Source organism: Mauremys reevesii, linkage group 2, assembly GCF_016161935.1.
Source record: "Mauremys reevesii isolate NIE-2019 linkage group 2, ASM1616193v1, whole genome shotgun sequence".
Lineage (NCBI taxonomy): Eukaryota > Metazoa > Chordata > Testudines > Geoemydidae > Mauremys > Mauremys reevesii.
The window spans coordinates 150,850,533-150,877,769 of record NC_052624.1 but is presented as its reverse complement, the minus strand read 5'-3'; the positions used below and the strand labels follow the sequence as shown (position 1 = coordinate 150,877,769).

At 43.3% G+C, this 27,237-nt stretch overlaps 1 protein-coding gene across 2 annotated transcripts; it reads left to right on the top strand.

Moving 5' to 3' along the window:
- The first annotated feature begins 11,906 nt into the window (after positions 1-11,906).
- LOC120398820 (prion protein) lies at positions 11,907-27,028 on the top strand. 2 transcript variants are annotated; one of them, XM_039526492.1, is made up of 3 exons: positions 11,941-12,028; positions 14,444-14,673; positions 24,276-27,028. In XM_039526492.1, the coding sequence occupies exon 3, from the start codon at positions 24,286-24,288 to the stop codon at positions 25,090-25,092; it is 807 nt and encodes a 268-aa protein (XP_039382426.1). In that variant the 5' UTR covers positions 11,941-12,028; positions 14,444-14,673; positions 24,276-24,285; the 3' UTR covers positions 25,093-27,028. The 2 variants fall into 2 exon arrangements, with proteins under 2 accessions (XP_039382425.1, XP_039382426.1); XM_039526491.1 differs by lacking the exon at positions 14,444-14,673 and having other exon boundaries at positions 11,907-12,028.
- The last annotated feature ends 209 nt before the right edge of the window (positions 27,029-27,237 follow it).

Sequence of the window (27,237 nt, the reverse complement as noted above, 5' to 3'; positions counted from 1 at the left end):
ATATAAAAAAACCTCACAAGCATGTAGGGATAAAATTGGAAAGGCACAAAATGAGATTAAACTAGCTAGGGTCATAAATGGTAACAAGATAGCATTCTAATACATATATTGGAAAAAAGAGGAAGACCGAGGACAGCGTAGGCCCATTACTCAATGAGGAAGGAAAAACAACAACAAAAAACGCCGCAATGACCGAAGTGTTAAATGCCCTTTTTTGTTTCAGTTTTCACAAAAATGGTTATCGGTGATCGGATGACTAACTGTGAACATCAGTATAAATCAGGGGTTCTCAAGCTGGGGGTCATGACTCTTCAGGGGGTCGTGAGGTTATTATGTGGGAGGTCACAAGCTGTCAGCCTCCAGCTGACCCAAACCCCGCTTTGCCTCCAGCATTTATAATAGTGCTAAATATAAAAAAAATATTAATTTGTAAGAGGGGGAGGGGTCACACTCAGAAATTTGTTGCGTGAAAGGGGTCACCAATACAAAAGTTTGATAACCACTGGTATAAATGATGTAGGATCCGAGGCTAAAATAGGAAAAGAACAAGTTAAGAATCACTTACAAGTTAGATGTCTTCAAGTCAGCAAGGCCTGATGAAATACATGCTAATATACTTAAGGAACAGGCTGAAGAGATCTCTGAGCCATTAGCAATTATCTTTGAGGAATCAGGGAGGATGGGAGAGACCAGGAGGACTGGAAAAGGGCAAATATAGTACCTAATATAAAAAGGGGGAATAAGGACAATCCGGAGAATTATAGACCAATCTGTTTAACTTCAGTACCAGGAAAGATAATGGAATAAATAGTCAATCAATTTGTAAGCACTTAGAAGATAATAAGCTAATAAGTAACAGTCAACATGGAATTGTCAAGAATAAATCATGACAAACCAACCTAATATCCTCCTTTGGCAGGGTAACAAGCCTTTTGGATAGGGGGGCAAGCAGTAGATGTGATTTATCTCAACGTCAGTAAGGTTTGAGAAATTGCCTCACATGACCATCTCACAAACAAATCAGGGAAATATGGCTTAGGTGAGCTTACTACAAGTTGGGTGCACAATTGGCTGGAAAAACATATTCAGAGTATAGTTACCAATGGTTCACAATCAAGTTGGGAAGGGCATATCAAGTGGAGTCCCAAAGGGATCTGTCCTGGATCTGGTTCTTTTCAATATCTTCATAAATTATTTGGATAATGACAGACAGCACACTTATAAAGTTTTCAGACAATACCAAGCTGGGAGGACAGGATTAGAATTCAAAATGATCTTGACAAATTAGAGAAATGGTCTGAAATAAATAGGATGAAATGCAATAAGGACAAAGGCAAATTATACTTAGGAAGGCATAATCAAAATGGAAATAACTGCTTAGGAAGAAGTAGTGCAGAAAAGGTTCTGGGGGTTATAGTGGATCACAAACTAGATATGAGTCAACAATTTTAAACTGTTGCCAAAAAGAAAGAAAGATCTGCTAATACATCCCAGCATGGAGTGTTGTAAGCAATGCATGAGAAATAATTCTTCCACTCTACTCAGCACCGATAAGGCCTCAACTGCAGTATTGTGTCCAGTTCTGGGCACCACACTTCAGAAAAGATGTGAACAAATGGGAGAAAACTCCAGAGGAGAGCAACAAAAATGATTAAAAGATCTAGCAAACAATGTTCCACGAGAAAAGACTGAAAACATTGGGTTTGTTTAGTCTGGAGAAGAGACGACTGAGGCGGGACCTGATAACAGTATTTGAGTATATAAAAGATTGTTGTAAAGAGGACGAACCATAAATTCTTTTCCTTAACCACTGAGAACAGGACAAGAAGTAATAGTCTTAAATGGCAGCAAAGGAGATGTAGGTTAGATGTTAGGAAAAACTTCTTAACTGTAAAGGTTGTTTGGCAGTGTAACAAATTACCAAGGAAGGTCATGGAATCTCTGTCACTGAAGGTTTTTAAGAACAGATTAGACAAACACCTGTCAGGGATGATCTAGATAATACTTGTTACTGCCTCAGTGCAAAGGACTGAACTAGATGACCTAACAAGGTCCCTTCCAGCCCTACATTTCTAGAATTCCATTTTACAGATGAGGAAACAGAAGCAGGGAGGCTAAGTGATTTGACAAAGGCCACAGAAGAATCCAGTGTCAGAGCTGAGATTAGGTTGTGTATCAGAAACAGCTTCCTAATGGAGAGGTCTGTAAGACTGTAAAATAGCCTCTGGTTACAAGTTCCATCCCAAGAGACATTTGAAATTGGACTGTTCAAAACAATAAAAAAAAATACATTTTAGTGTACAAACCTGCATTGGACACAGAGGCTTAACATCTATGATAAAAATACAAACTGTTTAAATATAGTGAAGGAAAAAGCAATGTTTTTCATTTAATTGGTGTTTATCAACAATATTTTATTGCTATAGTTTGGAGCTAATAATTAGGACAATAATTTGCATTTATAAAATTATAGCACCATCGATCAAAGCACTTTTACAATTATTAGATTTTAGGATCTAGTCTACAGACCTTGAAAAATCAATAGAAAAATTCCCATTGACTTCAGTTTACCATATTTAGGATTGGGGTACTAAGAAAGTTTTCCCATCTCCCAAGTGTTTTACAAACATGACACCCCAGACCCACAGCTGAAGCCAATGGAACAATACTGATTTATTTGCACTGAGGATCTGGCCCATTAAAATTAACTCTAAACATCCCTGTGAAGTACAACTGATCACATATTTCCACTGAAGATACCGGAAAAAACAATCCCCCCCACAAAATCTATTGAAAAATACTGGAAAACAAGACATGTGGGATCATGTGACTGCAGCACATTTGCACCAGGGATGAATTTGGCCTCTTAGCATAGGAAACCACCATCCAGTCCAACATGCCTTCACTTGTTGACCTTAATCACACTCAACACTTAAATTGCCTTCTACTCTGGAAATAAATATTGATATCAGTACTCAATTCAAATACATATTCAAATTCAAGCAATGCAAAGTGCGTCCCATTTTCATGGCAGACAGCATTTATCCTGTTGAACTTAATCTTGTCAGAAGAATAAACATATATGTGGCATGGTACAACGGAAATCCTCTTACATTCTGTGATCTCTCTCTCTCACTCAGACTACCTCAGAATCAAACTTATTTATTTTGCTTCCTATTCATAAAGGGTTAAAGTCACCCTTATGTAGAAGGACAGCAAGGGCCTATACATCAATTAAATCCCCACTTATACCTTCAGAATTGGACATAAGTGAGAGTTGATTACACCGGGATGTGCAGTGATGCTTGTTTCATTTGCAAAATGTGTAGCTGAACACAGGTTAAATTGAACAAGTGAAATTTTATTAAACCATGTGGATGGCTCTGTCCACATGGCTAGTTGCTTTCAGCCTAACTCCCTGATACCCCACATTCCCTGTTCCCCTGGTGTCCCATCAATAACAGTCCATCCAGAAAACATGGGCCCTCTGACGCCAGTTCCAGTGATTATGATACAAAGCTCCAAAATGCGATACTAAAAAGTGTGGCCTTTCATACGGGCTTTCACTTTCTTCTGATCACATTTCCTCAGTTTACAAGTGGTTTCCTCCCCCGCAGTTGCTGGTGCCACAAACTCATTCTGAAACTAGAAGTCATGCTGAGTTCTTTCTGGCTTGACCATTGCCAAAAATAACAAAAGATTCCAGAATCAGGATGGAGTTAATTATTCAGTTGATGTGTGGAGCAGAGTAGAAACCACCTGTGTTTATCTGAAGGGATAATAGAAGTAAAGAAAAGGAATAAAAATCCATATTGCCAACTCTTGTGATTTTATCATGAGTCGTGATTTTTAGTGTTTTTCTAATGGCCAAGCTCCTGGGGTCAAGTGATTACATGAAAATCTCATCTCAGATTCCCTGTTTAAATATTTAGATATTCTTATAGCTAGACATTTTTTCCTAAATACTGGAATAAGTTACCAAGGGAACAGGTTTCAAAGGAGTAGCCGTGTTAGTCTGTATCAGCAAAAACAATGAGGAGTCCTTGTGGCACCTTAGAGACTAACAAATTTATTTGGGCATAAGCTTTCATGGGCTAGAACCCACTTCATCAGATGCCTGGAGTGGAAAATAAAGTAGGCGGGTATAAATATACAGCACACTACCAAGGGAACTTGGTCAAAACCTTCCCAGGCTTGTCTCATAATACAGTCCTCATACATGTTAACAATGCCTGCAGACAAAATACACATTTATCTCACACCCTTCCCATTTGAAAACGTCTCACTGTCACCTGCTATTGTTTGCACCAGGGCCTGTTGGTGGTGGTGAAGACTTACAATGACTTTGGTGACATGCTTTGGAAACTCCATGTCTGTCAGCATCCTCCAGACAGTATCAAACGCTTCTGAGTAGTCAATGAAGCATGGTCAATGGGTGACTGTACTTATTGCATTTTTAAGTGATGCAATGGGATTTGCAATTTGGTCACGTGTGCCTCTGCCCTCACGGAAACAAGCTTATTGTGGTAGCAGTTCTGCTTTTATTCTTCGTTTCATGTTATCCTAGATTATGTAGAATAGAACTTTGCTCACATGCGATATCAGGGAGATGAGATAACAGCGACTACTACTACTAACCTACATATTTGCATAGAAAAGCTTGGAAATGTGATCTGAGAGTACCCGAACAGCTCAGGAACCAGAAAGTGAAGCAGAACTCAGAACTGTTGGGTTTTTTTAAATGTGATTTTGACTCATGATTTTCGAATGGTTAGGCTTGCCAGTACTGCAAAATTTTGGTTTTGTTAATAAAGTAGATCATTATAAGATCTGCACAGATCAGATCTGTTGAGCAGAAAGATACCATCTTTCACACAGGCCTGATGGAAAGCCCTCTGAAGTCAAAATCAATTTCCTGGGCTTGACACTGATCAGTTATAAATCAAGGCAGGCAAATAACTGATCTTCCAGTTCAGCCAAGCAAATCAGAAAAAAGAAAGTCCAGAAACAAAAAAAGTTCCGTTCTGCTCCAAAATTTGTTTGGAATTGATCAATAAATCCAAAATGTATCACCTGGGAGATAGATATGGGTTCAAACCCCTCTCTTCCCAGGTGAGTGACTATAGAGTCACTCTCTCTTTGGCCCTGTGAATACTTATGTATTTATAAAAGTGGAACAGCTTCTGCACTTCCACATCCGAGGAAGATGCTCTAAACCACTGGGCTAAAGGTTATAAAGTGGGCTGAATGGACACACACTGAAAAATGTTCTACAACTGCAACTATTTGGGTCACATTCGTGAATAGTTTGGGGTTGACAGACACTGCATTTTTTGGCAAATAAGGTATTTGTCTGAAAAATGTTGCCCAGCCCTACTTTGAAGTCTCAATTTTTAAACACAGTTGGCTAAAAGAAAGATAGACCGGGATGAGATGCAAAGATCTTCCTATGTCTACATTTTGAGTATTTGGACTCTGATCCTCCACCCAGAAGTTAATTGCAAGATTCCCATGCACTTCAGTAGGCACTGGATCAGGCCCTTGCTGACTAAAAGATGATTGGACTCAGTAAATGTGTCAAAATTCCATCTCAGACTGTTTCCAATCTAATTCAGCTTTTGGATTTCAGAGATCAGTGAAATGCTCAATCTTGTGGATCAGACATAAAAATCAAAGTCCTAGCCATTGTGGTCATTAACAGTTAGCCACAATATCTGGCCAAAATTCCCACTTGAGTAATAGCAATTTGCTGTTCTAGTTAACCCTGGGCGGCTGGTTTCAGGAGGATACATCCATCTTCATATTATGTGTTGATAACCAGTTCCCATATTTCACCCACAGCGGTGGTTGTTTTTCCAATCGTAGATGGAGGGAAACCAAAGTATGATTTGTGAAATATGATGTATTTTCATGCAGAGCAGTTTGTTAAGCTTGTGACATAGTCTGGGAGCCCTTTGATGTGAAATAAGCTCTATAAATGCTGTATTATATACTCTAGAGAGATACAATATATGTATGTTTGTATACATTTGGAAATAAAGGTGAAATATTTATGTGCACAAACTAAAATCCCCTAATATTTATAGCGTATTTATATATATATTCATTAGTTTATGAATATTAAAGGATTTGTTTTGGTTTGTGCACATAAAAACATCATTTGTACTTCTAAGAGATTGAAAATGGATACAGTCATATTACTTTGCAGAATAATAAAAATCATGTTTTGCTGCAAAATGGACCCAAAATACTTGTTTTTATTTTTTGGTTGGCTCATTTTGCGTTTTATATTGTTCATTGTTTGGGTTTTCCTACAAAACTAATGTTTATCTATTGTAAGACATAGGAGAATTTATATTAAGAGAACAGCTGGTTGGAAAAAAGGAAATTTCCATCCTGCAGAAAATTCCAACATTTCAGAATCTATTTTCACTCTGAATTGGAACCATAAATCCAATTTTTTTTTTCCACAAAAAATTGAAATTCTGAAAAAATCTGATTTGGAAACATGGAAAAGTTTCATTTTATCAAAACAATATAAATATTAAATACGATGTTAAAAATAGTTACACTGTAAAGGTCAAAGCAAAATGAAATGGGAAAATCAAAATGATTTGGCCAGCTTGGTTATGAGCAAAACTGACAGTTTAAAGTGCTAACATTGCTAAAGTAAAAGACATTTGAAATGTTATTTTGGCTTTCTTCTTACGGTGTCCTAGATGACTCTCTCTCTTCCTCCCTCGCAATGGAGTTCTGTGAGGATTCCATATAACATGCAAGTTACTTTGAAGATAATTTATTCTGACATATTAATAAATCACACTCTGAGAGGGTATTTTTCCATTTAAATGATAGACAAGAAGAATATAAAGAGATTCTCAAGATAATCACGTGTGGAATAGAGCAATATCTTTCAGAATGGCTAATGGAAAAAGAAAAATTTGGGTTTTATCTGATGGGAATTCTGAGTTAGCTTGGTAGGACTGTGTGCAAAGATTTGAGATAGATGGTGAAATAAATTCACTGAGGTGCAGAGGGTCAATGGAAATCTTCTGCTCCCTGTAGGTCCTCTTTATGTCCCCAAAACAGAATTTAGGCAAGATGTAAGTGGTCCATAAACTTTGTGTCAACTCTCTGCACAAGGGTGAATTTCACTCCTATTTATTAAGGGTATTTAGTTTAATGGAGTTGTGCCCACTTACACCATCCGTGGGCATGACTGTGTGAGAACAGAAGCTTTTGTGGCTATGAATGGAGGGTTATCTGTCCCCAACCCTGCGTTTTAGGCTCTTTTGCCTTATATCCGCGTGGTAAGAGTCATTAGGCAATGGGCGTGGGATAGGGAGGGAGGTAGAGAACAAAAACAAACACAAGAAACCCTGTAGCAACTTTAACTATGGCTATGTCTACATTACAGAGGCTATGCCATCATAGCCGCCTAGCATAGACGCAGCATACGCCAACAGGAGTACTGTCAGTGTACCACTGTCACCTCCCCAAACAACTTGAGCTTTGCTGACAGAAGCCCTCTTTTGTCAGCACAGCTGTGCCTATACAGAGATGTCGTTTCCACACACACACACTCACTCCTGACTAGCACACAGATATGCTAATATAAGCTTTAAGTGTAGACCAGGCCTATGGAATTTGTCACTCCTCCATCGTGCGAGAGTTTGCAGTTTTTAAATAAGTCATTGTTTGAAGAGGACAACTTTCTCAGGCTGTTTATTATTTACACTCCACTCTGCTTCGGCAATTAAAATTAGACTTGTCAGTTCCCTTTTATTTCTAGCCCTTTCCATTTTCAAAACCATACACCAGCATCACATAGTTGTTGGGGTTTTGGGTTGGTGGAGGTGAGTTTGTGTGTGTTTGTTTTTTGGGGTTTACAAACAAATTTTGAGCTTAAAATAACTGACAGAATCCCTTAATATTCCGCCGCCGCCCCCCCCCCATTACTCTCCACCCAAATCTTCAAAGTTTCTGAATCAAATTCCTAAAAATATTGCAAAACTATTGATCCAGATCCTCGGCTACTGTAAATCAATTAAGCTACACTGATTTACACCAGCTAGGCATCTTGCCCATTGTACTTTATAAATGTACTTATATCGCACAACTGAATATTTATGGCTAAAGTGTAATCCCCTAAAAGCAGGTGTTTATAATGGAAATGGTTTTTGCCAGTTTTCGCTATACAGCTCTGCAGTGCTGAGGAATAACTTGAATGTATACTGTGCATATGCACATTATCCGCCAGAATTAATACCATCTCTCTTTCGTGTTATTCCAGCTTCTCGTATTCCCCAATATCACTTAATGCATCTGAAAAAGTGGGGTTCTTTACCCAGGGCCGGCTCTTTTTTGCCACCCCAAGCAAAAAAGAACGCCGCCCTGCCGTAACACCTCCTCCCCAGCGCTGTGCTGCCCCACAAAAACACCCACCTCCGAGCACCACGCCACGCCACCGAAACAAAATTCCCCCACCCCACCCCACCCCAAGCGCCGCCCGGACGAACCAAAAAAAACCCAAGCACCCCCCGCCACCGCAAGATTCACTGCCCCTTATAAGGTGCCACCCCAAGCACATGCTTGGTCAGCTGGTGCCTGGAGCTGGCTTTACCCACAAAAGCTTATGCCCAAATAAATCTGTTAGTCTTTAAGGTGCCACCGGACTCCTTATTGTTTTAATATGACTGCAGTAGCAAGCCAGGCACTTGGCTGTCTGCACGTCAAAGTTTTAAACCACCACAACATCCGGATGTCAACAAAACTGCTTGTGTACAGAGCTGTTCTCTCATCTCTTTTGTACGGGTGTGAAACATGGACACTATATAGGCGTCACTTCAAGCAGCTCGAAGCATTCCACATGCGCTGCCTCCGCAACATCATGAAGATCCGCTGGCAAGACAAAGTGCCCAATCTCGAGGTCCTCGAGAGAGCCCAGATGACAAGCATCGAAATGATGATCATGAAGTCACAGCTACGTTGGATCGGTCATGTCAGCCGCATGGATGCCAACAGAATCCCCCGCCAGCTTCTCTATGGTGAGCTCTCCCAGGGCATCCGGCATATAGGTCGTCCACGAAAACATTACAAGGACACCATCAAAGCCAATCTGCAGTACAGCAGTATCAAACCCAGGGACCTTGAGGATGCCGCCAGCGACAGAACACAGTGGCGTACAACAGTTAGAAATACCTGCATTGCCTTCGAGGAAGACCGCTGCCAGCGTCTACAAGAGGCACGCGAACGACGTCACAGAGCACCAGCAGCGCACAACCCACTGACTGCGAACTTCCCATGCACCATCTGCAGCCAAATGTGCACCTCTAGAATTGGCTTGTATAGCCATCAGAGGGCACACCATGAGACCAACAATAGATGATCTGCTCAGATTTGTCATCATCGGATCGATGGACTACCAAGAAGCTGCATCTTTCAGACCCTCATTTGGAGCCTCCTCAATACACATCAAGTATTCAGGAGTAGTATTGACATACCCAGTAGCAGCAAATCCTGGCTGGAATTTACTAGCACCCTGCTACAGCCAATACAGTGATTGGATAGAAGAGTCAGATCAGAAGCCCACAACCGACTTCTTCTCCTGTTGCTGCTTTATAAGACTGAGCCTGAGTGGAAAGGTGGATTCTATGTGTTGCTAGAATTCAAAATCTTCTTCCCTGGGACTATGCGTTATTTGTTAATCAAAAGTCAATAGCTCTCCCCTGTTGGGCAGCAGGAACAGGGGATAATTGGCTGCAGGCTAGTGACTTGGGCAGCATCTGGAGGTCTGCAGCCTGTTTCTGCTTAGCACTAGAAATTACAGAGGAAATTCAAGCTAGTGATGAAGGCAAGCCAGGAAGAGGGGAGGGGAATAGTGAGTGAGTGGGTGAGGGAATGGTATGTGGTGGGAGGCGGGAGCTGCATGTGGAGCTAGGGGGCTCTGTCTGCGAAGGGAATGGGCAGGTGAAGTGAGCTGGGCGACTGAAAATGGGAGGCTGGGTGGTGATGGATGGCTTCAGGGGTGTAGGGAGAGCAGGGACTGGTGTGGTTTGGGAGATGGTGTGAGGAGGGGCTGGATGTATTATATGGTGATATTGGGAGGGACAGGCAGGCTGTACTGTGAATAGCCCTGGGATAATGTGAGGGACTGTGTGGAGGGGGGAGGAATGGAACATTAGGAGTGGCTCAAAGAGAGACTGTGGGTCTGCAGAGGGCTGTATGGAGGAGTGGGGCAGTGTTAAGTGGTGGGTATTGGGTTGTGGGTGCCGTGTTGTTCAGTGCAGGCATTTGGAGGGCTGAGCTATGGGGGTGGAGGAGACTGGATACAGGGGGCGGTGCAGTGGGGACTCCTGGGCTGGCTTGGACAGAGCTGGGCGTGTGTACAAGAGAGCAAGTGCTATGTGGCAGTTACTGGGATGAGTTCTGGGTTGGGTGGGGAAGATGTGGCTCGGCTGTGGGATGAAGGGGCAGTGGAGGTGTGAGGCTGGGCTGGGGGTAATGGAGGTGGGGACTGGGGTGTAGGGCTGGGCTGTTGGGGCAGTGGGGTGGGTTGGGGGGCAAGGGCTGGTGGAGCTGGGGGTGAGTAGGGGCAGTGGGGTAGGTAGGCCTGTTAGGGGGCAGGGCAGGTGGAGCTGGGGGGTGAGTAGGGACAGCGGGGTGCTGGGTTGGGATAAGAGGGGCAGGGTAGTGGGGCAGGGCAGGGTAGTGGGGCGGTGAGTAGGGGCAGTGCAGGGAATGGGGTTGTGGTGGGTGGGGCAGTGGAGTGGGTGGGGCAATGGGGGTGAATGGGGTCATGGGGTGCTGAGTTGGGGTAGCAGGGTGTGGGGCAGTGGGGTGCAAGGCAGGTGAAGCTGGGTGGTGTGGAGGGGCAGGGGGGGGCGGGCCAAGTGGCGCTGGGGGGTGAGTGGGGGAGCAGGATGCTGGGTTGTGGTGGCAGGGCAGTGGGGGGACAGTGGGTTGGGATTGGGGTAGTGGGGGACCGGGCAGGAGGGGGCCAGGTAGGTGGAGCTGGCAGTGAGTAGGGGTAGTGGGGTGGGGTTGGGGTTGTGGGGGCGGGGCAGTGGGGTGAATAGGAGTGTGGTAGGGTGCTGGGTTGGGGTAGCAGGGTGTGGGATAGTGAGGGGGCAGTGGGGTGGAGCAGTGGGAGGCAGGGCAGGTGGAGCTGGGCGGTGAGTAGGGACAGTGGGGTGGTGGGTTGGGACCAGGGGCGGCTCTAGGCACCAGCGCGCCAAGCAGGCGCTTGGGGCGGCCGTTTCCCGGGGGGCGGCATTTGGCTCCGGTGGAGCTCCCGCCGGCATGCCTGCGGCAGGTCCACCGGAGCCCGGGACGAGCGGACCTGCCGCAGGCATGCCGGCAGGAGCTCAACCGGAGCCGCGGGAAGAGGGGACCCGCCGCGGGACCGGGGAAGGGCGGCGCAGCGTGATCTCTAGAGCCGCCCCTGGTTGGGACAGTGGGGGGCAGGGCAGGCAGGTGGAGCTGGGGGATGAGTAGGGGCGGTGGGGTGCTGGGTGGGCGTACCGGGGGGGCAGGGAGGCGGAGCTGGACGGTGGGTGCTGGGTTGGGGTAACGGGGGCAGGGAGGCGGAGCTGGACGGTGGGTGCTGGGTTGGGGTAACGGGGGGGCAGGGAGGCGGAGCTGGACGGTGGGGTGCTGGGTTGGGGTAACGGGGGGGGCAGGGAGGCGGAGCTGGACGGTGGGGTGCTGGGTTGGGGTAACGGGGGCAGGGGCGGAGCTGGACGGTGGGGTGCTGGGTTGGGGTAACGGGGGCAGGAGGCGGAGCTGGACGGTGGGGTGCTGGGTTGGGGTAACGGGGTGAGGACCAGTGGGGCGGGGCGGGGCAGGGACCGGACGGCGAGGGGACCGGGCAGGACTGGCGCTGGGCTGGGCTGGGCGCCCGGCTCCTCCCCTGCGCGCCGCTCCCTCCCCGGCTCCCCTGGCAGCGCGGCGGAGGCGGGTCGCGGTGGCAGCAGACGCAGTTCCCAGCCGCATCCCGGGGAGGTGAAGCGCGCAGAGCAGCGCCCGGGTGAGTGCGGGGCCGAGGGGTGGGGGGCGGCCGGGCGGGCAGGGAGACCCTGAGCTGGGGGGGGTGGAGGGGAAACGGGGGGCCAGGCGCGGGGAGCTGGATCGGGCCCAGCTTGCCCCCACCCCCAGCATGAAATCGAGCAGCCAAAGGCTGCATCAGTCCGGGGCAAAGGCTGAATCAGTCCGATTCAGCTCCTCACCACCATCCCCCTTGCCCCACCTCTAGTTGACTGAATACAAAAATAAATTAAGTGGTGGGGGGTACGTGCGGTGTGGGTCGGAGGGGAGCAGGGGGACCGGATCCCTCGCCCCACTGCCCGGGGTGATCTCATTCTGAACACTGCACATCCTCCTTTCCTAGCGCTGCCTAGTCATGGAGGACCTGAGCTAAAGATTTAAGTCAGAGCAGAAAACGGATTTTTGTGTGTCTGTTCAGACAGCGAAATAGGCACACGAACAAAACCCCACCCCATCCATCTGCTCACATCTACTTCTTCCTTTACACCAGACCAGAGGCAGCAGTACCAGGGGCACTTACCCATCTTCCCTCTGAAAGCAGGTCCTGCTTTTCCTCTGATTTATTTAAGCTCCAGAAATACACTCAGGGCTGTATAAGCCATAAGACCATCTTACACCTTAGACAACACAGCATCCACATCCCTTAACAAGAATCTTGCCCTTCCTACCTGTTGCCCCCTTACCTAGTCCAACAGAAAGACCTTTACAGTAAGAGGAACTCTAGAAAATCCTAGGTCCAGCTTGCACCATCTGAAGGTTGGAAATGGAAGCTGCTAACAGGCACACCCAGCTGCAGCCCTTCCTGGATTTCCCATCACACTCCATCCCATGGCAGCTTCCTGGCATAAGAGCATTTCAGCTTCAACATTTGTACCCCGGGACTTGTCCCTACATTCTGTTGCCTGATACCTCCAGCTCTCTCACACTTTCACACCCCTCTGCTGCTAGATCACTCCTCTCTTCTCCTCCATATCTTTCCCCTTTCCTCTTCCACCATTTCCCTCCCTGCCTTCACTTACTGTACAGATTCAGCTCTTCGCCCCCATCTCCCTTGCCCCACCTCTAGTTGACTGAATAAAAACAAAAAGAACCAGCACTTTTTTTTTTGTTTCAAAACAAAGATATCTCCAATACCCCCCAACCCAAACATAACCAAAGCAAACTCATGAATGAGTAAAAAGAACAGCAGTACTTGTGGCACCTTAGAGACTAACACATTTATTTGAGCATAAGCTTTCGTGGACTACAGCCCACTTCTTCAGATGCATAGAATGGAACATATAGTAAGAAGACATATATACATACAGAGAACATGAAAAGGTGGAAGTTGCCATCATGTTCTCTGTATGTATATATATCTTCTTACTATATGTTCCATTCTATGCATCTGATGAAGTGAGCTGTAGCCCATGAAAGCTTACGCTCAAATAAATGTGTTAGTCTGTAAGGTGCCACATGTACTCCTGTTCTTTTTGCGGATACAGATTAACATGGCTGCTACTCTGAAACCTGAATCATGAATGAGTATCTGTTAACCTCATTCTCCATTTCTCGCTACTCTGTCTCCGACTCTTTTTAATCATCATTATAAGCTCTTCTCGGCACAAACTGTATTTGTCTAGAAAGTGCTCACTATACTTAGGATCTAGACAAATAATCCTTGTTCCATACAACCCTGACAACAACATCTTTGTGAAACCCTTCACCTGCAGAAAGGTGAGATGCAGTACTATTATGTTGTGAGGATCCATGTATCCGTGTTTGCCAAGTGCTTTGAGATCCTCTTCTCTAAAGGTTGTAGAGAGAGGCCCTGCGGGTAAGGTAATAATTGGAGATATACCAATCTCCTAGAACTGGAAGGGACCTCAAAAGGTCATCAAGTCCAGCCCCCTGCCTTCACTAGCAGGACCAATTTTTGCCCCAGATCCCTAAGTGGCCTCCTCAAGGATTGGGTTTAGCAGGCCAATGCTCAAACCACTGAGCTATCCCTCCTCCCTACACAAAACATACAGATTGATGAGCTCCAACAGCATCATTACCTGTAAACAAGATAATTATTCTCTCCAACACTTATGTAGGTAACATAGGAATGGATAACATCTTATTATAGTGGCAATTCATCTTTTCTAGGACATGAGGTGGGAACCCCACCCCTAAGGCTGCAGAGACATTAAACAGATGCATGATTAGACAAATTTCTGAGCCACTGCTTGTTTATCAGTTTGTTTTGCCCTGGCACATTATTTAATACAACCCAGATGGAACATTCTCCAGTGCTTTGCTGTAACATGTCTGATGAAAAAAACCAATTACATTCTTATTAATAATTACTTTGCTTGCTTAAGAGGAGGCTTGGATCTTCATATGAATAATATTGAGCTTTTCTGTCTGTATTCAGAAAGCGACATGGCTTTGTTAGTAAAAACCGTACAGTTTACCCAGTGAAGTTATGAATGTGATCCCTGTATATGCAGAGCTGACCCACACCAAATATACATGTCTTTGGACTATTTTTAAACCCACTGCCCTCACTGACTGACAGTGCTTCGGTATGAAGGCATTATGGAAATCAGAAAGGAACAAAGATTGAGGGCTGTAAAACAGCTAGATTTTAAAGCACTCTGCAAGGTAAGGCAAACAAATCAAGAACAAACACCAAAGGCTTTGTTTCTTAATTGTTATAGTCAGGGGGCATGTGTTATTGTATCTTTCTATTGCTCTGTTTTGGTAGGCAGAGAGCATATTTAAGTACAAGAATCCTGCTAGGTTATGTAACCATAGTCAGCCATGGGGCGGTGGAGGAAATCCCACTTGCAGGGTTTATACTGTGATCCAGTTAAGCTGTCGTATGTATTAAATACGCATTTTGATTAAGGGACACTCAGGTCTAAGCTCTCAAACCGGCAGTCGATTCAGATTTTTTTGGTGTGGTTTAATACTGTATTGAATGACATAATGCCACAAAGACCTGCCTCTGCCATGGCAACTGCAGCGTTCAGAGAGACATAAGCTACTGTACATTAAAAATTCAAGACTCCATTATGTCTGGACCATACTCTCCTGTATGTACTGCCCTGCTAAATATTGTTTTTAGCATTAGAAATAAGGACGTTTCTATCATGAGTCCAACATTTCTTTGCATATTATTTATCTGCACAGTGTATTATGCAAATAAAATCTTTCTAGAGGAAAGAGGAACTATAGTGGTGAGAGCAGGATACAGATAGGTTCTCTCTTGTGTAGAGAGGTTTCTGATTTTTTTCCCCATACAAACAGAAGCCAATAGCCATCATATCTATTTCGTTGAGCCAAAATTGTACAAGTTTCAGTTGTTTAGATGTAGCGTACTGCTTCATTCATTCACTTAAAGAAAAGTAAATGGGTGATTGTTATGGTGGACACTCACCCATGGTGGCCCAGTGCAGAACCACAGATGCATCTCTGACTCAGTTTCCCCCTGTAGACTATCAATGAGTTTCATGAGGCTTGTAGATAGTTAACCCCGCCCCTTCAGGGATCTAGTTGATTTAATCAGAGGTGAAACATGGTATGCAAACAAGCCTTCACTCCAGCATCTTACTGATGGGAGGGGAGAGAAGAAAAAGGGGTGCAAGTTAATGTTAGTCAGTCTGCTCCCACCTAAATTCCTCCTCCTTCTCCTCTGTCTAGGATCTTTCACCAATAAGGCCCTCTAGACTTGAGATCCTCCACTGGAGTCATGCCTCCGGGCATCACCTTCCTTCCCTTGACTCCGGGCCCCCGTAAAGATCAAGCCCCTGCAGCTCTTCCCTAATGATCTGGACCTCTTCTTACTATCTGGTAAGGTCCTTTCACTGGGACTGGGCCTCCCTAGATGTTTGCCCTCTTAGCCCTTTGGACACCTGCTTTCTCCAGGAGCACCTTTCTTAGGTCTCCTTTTCTGGTGGGCTCTCTAATCAGCTCATCTGAGATGATTCCTCTCCGTGTTCTGAAGACCTCCTCTTGACCGAGCCCTCAGAAGCCTGTATTAGGCCCAGGTGTTCCAAAACTGCCACCTAGGTAATTAACTACTCACAGGTGGATTTGGGTTGCCTCATTCTCCTTAGCCAGCCTGTCACAGCTAGACTGGGTGCCTGAAGCCCCTCAGGGGGCGGCTACCCTATGCCAGTATTCCATAGTCATCCGCATGCTTTAATCATCCTTGTGCTTTGTTAGGACTCATCTCTCTCCATTCTTGGCACGCTCTCTGTTAGAAATGCATGGACTCATTTTACAACAAAAGTAAGCAAATAATAGGAATAAGTAGCCAGTTCTCAGCATGGAGAGACATTAAAAGTAGAGTGTGCTTTATGGAATAGAACTACAGCCTGTGTTAGTCAGTATATTGATTAACTATCTGGAAGGAGGAGCCGTGAATGATGAGGTGGCAAAATAAGTGAGTTTTCTCAAGACTAAGGATTCTTTGGGAGGATTTCACTAACATAGTTAATTGGGCACCACAAACACAGAGTAAAGTCAACCCACACATGTGCAGGGTGACGTACATTAGAAGAACCGACTGAAATTTCTCCTGTGCCTTGATGGGTTCGGAATTTGTTGTAGTCTGAGGGGGGAAAAAGACCTAGGGACAAATTTTGGCCCCAGTGAAGTTAGGATTTGCCATTAATTTTAGTTAGACCAGGACTTGATCTGGGATTTTCACAAGAGCCCAATTCCCATTAAAGTACAGTGAGAGTTGGGTGCCCATTTCCCTTAGACTCTTTTGACAAGCCCAACCTTGGTGCTCTTCCTGGACAATGGAGTGAAAATTCCCTCTCTGTAGTGGTCAGATAAGCAAATAAAATATTAGTCTGTGTTAAGCAGGGTACAGAGAGAATATGGGAATTATACCTTGATATAAACTGATAGTACATCTTTACTTTGAGTAGTGTAGTTTGTTTTGTAATCTAAAAGGAACAGACCTGATCCAAGGAGGGACAACGCAAGTTATTGGAGCAAGTGTGTTCTTACCTTTTGCTAGCCAACATAAGTAACATGAGGTGAAATCCTAGTGAAGAGAAGGATTGTAGAAGGTAGTCCTAGGACTATTACTTCAATTATAGGTGTGATTTTTTTTAAAATTACATTTCTATAACAGAAAAGCCCTGGTGTAAATGCAGTTGTAGCAGCATAAAATCCTTTTGCTAGTTATTGTTTATTTTGCCCAAGGAAGCTATACTGGTATAAGATGCAGCTACACTGGGAGGGTTTCCTGGTACAGCTATATTTGCAAACATTTTATTTTACACATCTGTCCTTACTGTTGCTACAGCAGTCTTGTCTTCACTGCCAAAAAGAGGTGTTTTTAAAGTGGGATTATGTGCATTAGCTATCCAACTGTAAAATCCTAATAAGACAAGACATGGGTCACTTTTACTGAGATGTATCTAGGCCAGGTCAAGGCTATATTCACTGCTCATGGTTCACTCACCTAGCTACACCACAGTAAGAACTACATTGCCTTGTCTCCGTTAGGATTTCACACTGAGAACACTAAAGCACATAAATTATCCTACTATATTAAAAAAAACAAAAAACCACATACCTTTTTTGGCAGCAAAGACATGTCCTAACGTTAAGACCTACACTACAAAAGATTTGCTGTTATCCCAAAACAAATGCTTATAAACTGTGTGCAACCTATATATTAATTTCCTCCAGTCAAACTGAGTATAGCAGTAACAGCTCTTTTAAAATACTGGTATAACTATGTACTGGGTTTTTGTAGGTATGGAAATAAAGTAAGAAAAATCACTCCCCTAATCCACATTACACTTTAGACCTGGCCTAAGACTGAGAAGAAAATGGAAGTACAAACTTAACAGGTTTTTTGTTGTTGTTTTTTTTAATGCCCAACGTACTGGTGGTTCAGATGGCTCATTGAATTGAGTCCCCCTTCCCCTCACCCCAATAACGTGGACTTTTTTTGGAAACACTGCAGAAATGCACCCACACATCAAGAGAAAAAAGGATAAGCTTGCACATCCCCTTGTGCCTTTCCAGCTGGAAAGGGGTGAAATAATCTGTAAACGTGGTCTCTTGTTTGCTGAATGATTTCAGGCTTTCTGTGGTTTAGAAAGTCATTAATAAGCTAGGTACCATTTACATATTCAACAGTCTTTTAATGTGGCCAGGACACTGTCATATTGGACCATGATCCTCCCCTACAGTCGTTTTTATGTTGTAGACCACAGCTTCCTGGTAAGTCTCTCATGCTGAGCACATGACAGTTTTGTTCCTACTTACATTGGCAAAACAGCTTCAAGGAAAGTAAACTCAGTCTAAAGCCAGGTGTGGCCAAATGGAGGTCAAACAAGGTTTGGTCAACCACTGTCACTAAGGCCAAGATTTCCCCTGACCCAACATTCATTAATAGAGAGAGAGGCGAGAAAGATATGGGGGGGAAGGGAAATTTAAATTCAAGTCCATCTGCTTTGACGGCACTTTGTGGATAGACACTTTATCCTAGTGTGTGTGTCCAATTTGCACATATTAACAGGGGAATGAAAAGCATTTAAAATAGAAATGTGATTGTAAAATTCTCAAAAACCGGGGCAGATGTAGCATCTGAAACTGCTCTTAACATCAGCTAGATTTTGGGTGGGTATTGTCCCTTTAAAATATGGTGTGGGAATTGGTTACATCAGACTGCCTCTTTCCCTGTGATGGTGAAGACAACCTGAAGTGTGTTTGTGCCCTCTTGGGGCAGGAGGGAGGATATCTTTGCCGGAGCATCTCTGACTAACTGGTTTCCTCTGCCAGCCACTTAGTTAGCATTTTAGCCTTAAAGCTTGCTGGATGGCTCACCGCTTCAGGCAAGCCTTTGTCTAGTCTAAGGCCTTTTCCCCCTTTCTGTTCCTGCTTTCACTTCATTAAATGATGCTTGTGTGTGTAGATAGTGTGCTCCGGTGCCATGGCAGTTGACAAACTAGAAATTGCTCCTAGACTGCTTAACACACCACGAGGTGATCAAGGATATGAAGTGAGAGTTGCTGGGACTGCATGTTAGTGCTTGTACCTTGTGCTTTCCAGAGCCAACAGTGAGCTGGAGCTGACAAGATTCCTACCTGCCCAGCATTTGAGACTGGAATTATGTCAGTTTCTGCACACTGTTGCCTCCCAAGTATAGGTCCAGTTGGAAGAACAAAGGATGACCTGGCTTCTGTGTGTTTGAATCAATCAAATCGATCCTGCTTTGGCTTCTGGTGGATCATACACCTACACCTTAGGAAGGAGCTGAGGTTTCAGCTATGACCATTCTTAATTCTGGTGGAAAAAGGTTCTTCGTGTCTTTTATATTTTCACTTTTACAGGAAACATCTTTAGATGGAAAGCCATCTGCAGTAAGAAGGTAGAGTTATCCTTTGGTCTAGTCAACAAGTGTTAAGCCTGTCATTAAATTTCTGTTACAGAGCTATGAACCCAGATCTCAACTTTTTGTAACTTTCATGTGAGCCGACAATTGGATCTGACCAGGATCAGAGCTGCTGTGACCTCCGTGACAGTTTGCATTAGGGTAGAAACAGTTTAGTCTTCTACACAGTTTAATTGTGTCATTCAAAGATGTTAAAGGTATACATTAAATGTTGCACTGCAATATAAATAATTTTTTACAGTCCTGTACGGAGTTTTGTATTTATATAATTCATTTGGATCTTATTTCTTCTAGAATCTCTCCAGTGGAGCAGCCTTTCAAGTAGTAGTAGTAGATAGCATTAGTGTACAGTAAGCGTGGAAGCCTTCTAAACAGGCATTTAAACCAGACTTTCCTTGACATTTATCCTGCCAATGTGCACTAATTGAAACACAAACACTGGGAAATACACAGTAGTTGGATGTCTTCTCCTTCTGCCTCCCCCTGCCAATACATGACTTTTCTAATGGCTTCTTGTTAAAAATGCATTTTTTGCTCTGATGTTGAGGGTTGTTCTCTTATAAATCTTCTCTGAGCTGAATTTGTTGTAACTTCTGCATCATTCTTTTGTGAAGTAAAAATCTTAAGTGAACCCACATGTTCCGTAGAATCTCTATGGATAGTAATTTCATGCTCTAATAAGAATATAACATTAGGGATCTATTATCGACCACCTGACCAAGACAGTGATAGTGATGATGAAATGCTAAGGGAAATTAGAGAGGCTATCAAAATTAAGAACTCAATAATAGTGGGGGATTTCAGTTATCCCCATATTGACTGGGAACATGTCACCTCAGGATGAAATGCAGACACAAAATTTCTCGATACTTTAAATGACTGCTTCTTGGAGCAGCTGGTACGGGAACCCACAAGGAGAGAGGCAACTCTAGATTTAGTCCTGAGTGGAGCGCAGGAGCTGGTCCAAGAGGTAACTATAACAGGACCGCTTGGAAATAGTGACCATAATACAATAGCATTCAACATCCCTGTGGTGGGAAGAACATCTCAACAGCCCAACATTGTGGCATTTAATTTCAAAAAGGGGAACTATGCAAAAATGAGGGGGTTAGTTAAACAGAAGTTAAAAGGTACAGTGACTAAAGTGAAATCCCTGCAAGCTGCATGGGTGCTTTTTAAAGACAGCATAATAGAGGCCCAACTTCAATGTATACCCCAAATTAAGAAACACAGTAAAAGAAATTAAAAAGAGCCACCGTGGCTTAACAAGCATGTAAAAGAAGCAGTGAGAGATAAAAAGACTTCCTTTAAAAAGTGGAAGTCAGATCCTAGTGAGGTAAATAGAAAGGAGCATAAACACTGCCAAATTAAGTGTAAAAATGTAATAAGAAAAGCCAAAGAGGAGTTTGAAGAACGGCTAGCCAAAAACTCAGAAGGTAATAAAGTGTTTTTAAAGTACATCAGAAGCAGGAAGCCTGCTAAACAACCAGTGGGGTCCCTTGATGATCGAGATACAAAAGGAGCGCTTAAAGACGATAAAGTCATTGCGGAGAAACTAAATGGATTCTTTGCTTAAGTCTTCATGGATGAGGATATTAGGGAGATTCCCAAACCTGAGTCAGCTTTTGTAGCTGACAGATCTGAGGAACTGTCACAGATTGAAGTGTCACTAGAGGAGGTTTTGGAATTAATTGATAAACTTAACATTTACAAATCACCGGGACCAGATGGCATTCACCCAAGAGTTCTGAAAGAACTCAAATGTGAAGTTGCGGAACTATTAACTAAGGTTTGTAACCTGTCCTTTAAATCGGCTTCGATACCCAATGACGGGAAGTTAGATAATGTAACACCAATATTTAAAAAGGGCTCTAGAGGTGATCCTGGCAATTACAGACCGGTAAGTCTAACGTCGGTACCAGGCAAATTATATAGTAATAGTAAACAATAAAATCGTCAGACACATAGAAGAACTTAAATTGTTGGGCAAAAGTCAACATGGTTTCTGTAAAGGGAAATCGTGTCTTATCAGAGTTTTTTGAAGGGGTCAACAAACATTTGGACAAGGGAGATCCGGTGGACGTAGTGTACTTAGATTTCCAGAAAGCCTTTGACAAGGTCACTCACCAAAGGCTCTTATGTAAATTAAGTTGTCATGGGATAAGAGGGAAGGTCCTTTCATGGATTGAGAACTGGATAAAAGACAGGGAACAAAGGGTAGGAATTAATGGTAAATTCTCAGACCAGAGAGGGGTAACTAGTGATGTTCCCCAAGGGTCAGTCCTAGGACCAATCCTATTCAATTTATTCATAAATGATCTGGAGAAAGGGTCTGGAGAAAGGGGTAAACAGTGAGGTGGCAAAGTTTGCAGATGATACTAAACTGCTCAAGATAGTTAAGACCAAAGCAGACTGTGAAGAACTTCAAAAAGATCTCACAAAACTAAGTGATTGGGCAACAAAATGACAAATGAAATTTAATGTGGATAAATGTAAAGTAATGCACATTGGAAAAAATAACCCCAACTATACATACAATATGATGGGGGCTAATTTAGCTACAACAAATCAGGAAAAAGATCTTGGAGTCATCATGGATAGTTCTCTGAAGATGTCCACGCAGTGTGCAGAGGTGGTCGAAAAAGCAATCAGGATGTTAGGAATCATTAAAAAGGGCATAGAGAATAAGAAGGAGAATATATTATTGCCCTTATGTAAATCGATGGTACACCCACATCTTGAATACTGTGTACAGATGTGGTCTCCTCAGGCCAGGACTTTTCAGCTTGGAAAAGAGACTAAGGGGGGATATGATACAGGTATATAAAAAGGGATGTGGAGAAAATAGATAAGGAAAAGTTATTTACTTATTCCCATAATACAAGAACTAGGGGCCACCAAATGAAATTAATAGGCAGCAGGTTTAAAACAAATAAAAGGAAGTTCTTCTTCACACAGCGCACAGTCAACTTGTGGAACTCCTTGCCTGAGGAGGTTGTGAAGGCTAGGACTATAACAGCATTTAAAAGAGAACTGGATAAATTCATGGAGGTTAAGTCCATTAATGGCTGTTAGCCAGGATGGATAAAGAATGGTGTCCCTAGCCTCTGTTTGTCAAAGGGTGGAGATGGATGGCAGGAGAGAGATCACTTGATCATTACCTGTTAGGTTCGCTCCCTCTGGGGCACCTGGCATTGGCCACTGTCAGTAGACAGCATACGGGGCTAGATGGACCTTTGGTCTGACCCAGTAGGGCCGTTCTTATGTTCTTTGATATTTTACAGTTTTATAGGTGATAATCCACTGTCCACTTGCTAGCCCAATACTGTGAAACACTGTAGTTACTTGTCATAAGTTTAGGGAAATACGGCACTCTCTCAGATATCATGTGCAGTAACACTCTAGGTACTCACATTTTTAAAGGCGACAGCCATACTTTGAGAATTGCATGTTTATGAGCATTGTAGAAATCATTGTTTAACTGAGATCTGTTAAACATCAATACTGGTGTATTAAAGTCATTCTTTATTTTAAGAGGTTTTTTTAAAGTGAACACTAAAATATTTGATTTTTCTTTTCTTTTGAAGAAATCCGTAAGGTTAAATCAGTAAGGCACCCACCACTCCCAATGAAGCTTATGGGAGCTGAGAATATTCAGCACCTCTAACTCAGAACCCAGGTGTACACTTTGAACTAACAGCAAGAAACAGCTTTTCTAAACTACGTTTTTAATTCCATTCCTCCAAATTTGAGATTTGGTTTGGGGTTTTCTTGGTTTGGTTTTGTTTTTTCCCATACCCACACATACCCCTTTACAAGGAGCAAAATCTCCTCTTGTGATTTAGCATAAAATATTGCAGAGCAGGCTTAAGTGAATGTGGTTTTAAATTTAAACTGCAGCTAATTTAACAGGTCAGACATAGCAGAAGTAACAAGGCCTGTTTCCTCTAGGTATTATATATCAGGTCTGTTCTCACTTCTTCATCTGTTGGCATTTCTCATCATAGAATATCATAGAATAGAATATCATAGAATATTAGGGTTGGAAGGGACCTCAGGAGGTCATCTAGTCCAACCCGCTGCTCAAAGCAGGACCAATCCCCAGATTTTTTACCCCAGTTCCCCAAAATGGCCCCCTCAAGGATTGAACTCACAACCCTGGGTTTAGCAGGCCAATGCTCAAACCACTGAGCTATCCCTCCCCCCTAAAAATGAAAGTACTACATGTCCAGGGTCTTTGGGGGTCTCTTGGACCCCAAACAAGTACAAAAATTTAAATTTCCTCATCCATAGGAATTAAAGTGCATGTTAAGAGAAGATAACCTTTTTAGAAAATTGACTTTTACTTCTATTGCTTCTGTAATTTAAGTGGGTTTTTAATATTGATACACATTCAATGCATTCAGTCTACAGCTATATAAAATGGAGTGTTTGTTTATAATGATTTCACAAGTCAGGCGTTAAACAACACCCTCAGATGCAGACAGCAGTGGGAGCCCCATAGATGCACCCAAAGGTAGACCATGACCCTAGACCTCATGCAAGACCTCCTTCTGTCTGTCCTCATGTTTATAAATACAGTTGCAACCACTGAAAAATCAATGTGCTGATTGCTATCCTTGTTTTCTCCTGTTCTGTGTACAAAGAAATGCTGAAGTATCTTATACTGTTGTGCGATAACTGTTGGCAAAGGCAGAATGGTTAATGGTGAGGTTATTTAAAGTCAAATATAAATGAGGCTGAGCAGACATCCCCCTACCATCTGGTTGCAATATTGTGTGTACCAACACTTTTATACATCAGGTTGTTCTTTAAATCAAATAATTATCTTTTACAGATTAATCACCATGGGGAGGTACCGGATAACCTGCTGGATAGTCATCCTTTTTGTTGTGATGTGGAGCGACGTTTCCCTTTCCAAAAAAGGAAAGGGTAAAGGTAGAGGCGGTGGGAACACAGGAAGCAATCCTGGCTATCCCAGCAACCCTGGCTATCCCAACAACCCTGGCTATCCCAGAAACCCTAGCTACCCCCATAATCCTGCCTACCCCCCCAATCCTGCCTACCCCCCCAATCCCGTCCACCCCCCCAATCCCGGCTATCCCAGGAACCCTAGCTACCCCCACAATCCCGGCTACCCTGGTGGTGGTGGGCAGCACTACAACCCAGCTGGTGGCGGAACAAACTTCAAAAACCAGAAGCCCTGGAAGCCTGATAAACCCAAAACCAACATGAAAGCCATGGCAGGAGCAGCAGCGGCAGGCGCCGTGGTGGGTGGCCTAGGTGGCTACGCCCTGGGAAGTGCAATGTCAGGAATGCGCATGAATTTTGACCGTCCTGATGAGCGCCAGTGGTGGAACGAAAACTCCAATCGCTATCCCAACAGAGTGTACTACAAGGAATACAACGACCGCTCCGTTCCAGAGGGAAGGTTTGTGCGGGATTGTGTGAATATCACAGTGACCCAATACAACATTGATCCCAATGAAAATCAAAATGTGACCCAGGTAGAAGCCAGAGTCATGAAGCACGTGATACAGGAGATGTGCCTGGAGCAATATCAGCAATACCAGCTGGCCTCTGGTGTCAAACTACTCTCTGACCCCTCGCTCATGCTGATCATCATGCTTGTCATTTTTTTTGTAATGCATTAAGCAAGCAGTCTCAACCTGAACTGTGCTGCTGATCTGTGCAAATGTTCAGAGGGAATAATCTATATAAAACAGCCTTTCTGTGGAGGTCTCTCATTTTTGCTTGTGTTTATCTTAGGTGAAGTATCTTAAGATCTGTAATAGTATCAATAATGTACCATAGAGACACAGGCTGACAGTGTATAGCTCTCTCTTCAAAGCTATCTCTGATTATACACCTACTGTCCAGAATTAAAATTGAACCAGACTTCAAATGGAAAGAAAAGTCAATCTGTTAGCTCCACATTTGTTCTAGTGCAATAGACCTTAAAAGCCAATACAAATCAGTTAATACTGACATAGTGACCTTGTGATCACACAAGAAAGTGGCCTTCACCAAAATGCCCTCTTCCTCAAATCCATTCTTTAAACCCTGGTATGGATAGGATCCATCTGATCACACTCATCTTCCCTCCTCCAAACTAGACCACTTTTGAGAGCTGTTTTTTCCATTTCACTACACTATTGGACTTTTTCCTCTCCAGCTCGTCTAATTAAAGACTTCAGACTGTTGTCTGGCTTCACAAGCGCTCCTGAGTCATCTAGGCTGAGCAAGTTGCAAAGGCAGAATACTTATGAAAATCCTCTTGAGAGATAATTGGTGTCTTAGCTAATGGCACTAAATAATACCAAATGGTACCAATCCATAACTTGGAGACACCACAGTTTTTGGGACATCCACAATCCAAGTTCAAATTACAAGTTAATTTTGTGACCTAGAGTACGTACCAAGTATGTCAGACAGTTTTTCCTGCCTGTCTGTGGCTTGTGAAGTGAGACCCTTCCATTGTTAGGCTGTATTTTGTACCATTAGATCACCTTTTTGTACTTGAGAGTATCCTCTCTAAGCACGTGTACGTAGTGGCATTCCATCCATTTAACAATTTGCCCATTGCAAATGTTCCAGCAGAATAGGCTAGCTTTGGAGGCCAAGAGTCAGCCTAAGATGGCAGCCTGCCAAACGCCAAGGTTTCAAGGAGAAGGCCTAGGATTGTTAAGTTTGGGTAGAGTATCCTTTTAGTTGTACAGTAATTGACTTGGAATGTTTAAAGGAGACAAATGGCTGATGAAGGTGTAAATAGCTGCTACAATAACACTTGTTTCATAGTTGTCCTCACAAGGAAAAGCAATTCTGCCGATGCAGTAAAAGGTGCATGGTTTCATTCATGGCTATATTGTCAGAGTTTCCCTGACAATAAAGTTTTCCCCTTCACCGAGCTGCATTCACACAAACTGTTGACTTCATTGGAAGTTGTGCATGACATACTTCTGGGGGCAAGATTTGGCTTTTAAAGACTCATCTAAAGCCTATTGGAGTCAGTGGAAAGGCTCCCATGGATCAGGCACTAAATCAGTAAAACTTGCATTACACTTACTTCAGCAACTTGATCAAGTTAGAGCAAGCAACATCAGTTAACATTATCCTGACACAGACAGTCAAAATGCTGGAAACCATCTTTTGGAAGCAACTAATCCTGGCTGACGCATGCTTAATACCCTAATTATTATGGTAATTGATGGGGTCAGTTACAGCTAATCTGCATTTTGATTGTCTTGATGATGCAACTGTGTTGTATATAATGTGTAGTATATGTAAAGGTTACGCTTATTGCAATTACCATGCCAAATATTTAGTATACTGTATATTGCATCAAGGCACTGAATGACTAAAACAAACAAGCACCCTTAATTATTTCTGCTTCAATGTAAGTTGAATGGATATATTATGAAACTGTTAAAAATTCACACCATAAAGACAGGACTTGGAAGTCACATGTAGTTTGTGATGTGAGAACATTTTGTATATTTGTAATGGTGCATGTACTTAACACTGACGTTCAAATCCTTTTATAAATGTTTGATGTCTGGTAAAAATTAAACAGACACAGCAAAGGCTCAAGCGTGTCTCTTGCATGCAGATATCTTTCTTTATTTGTGAATGGTTCATCTACGCAGATCGAAAGCTGAACTCCTGTTCTCAGAGACCACTACTTCTGCCTGAACATTTGCTTACTTCTGTTGATCCAGGCACTGATAAGGCCCTCATCACCATAATATCTGAGCATCTCACATTCATTAAATGAAATTTACCCTTAAACACCCCCACTG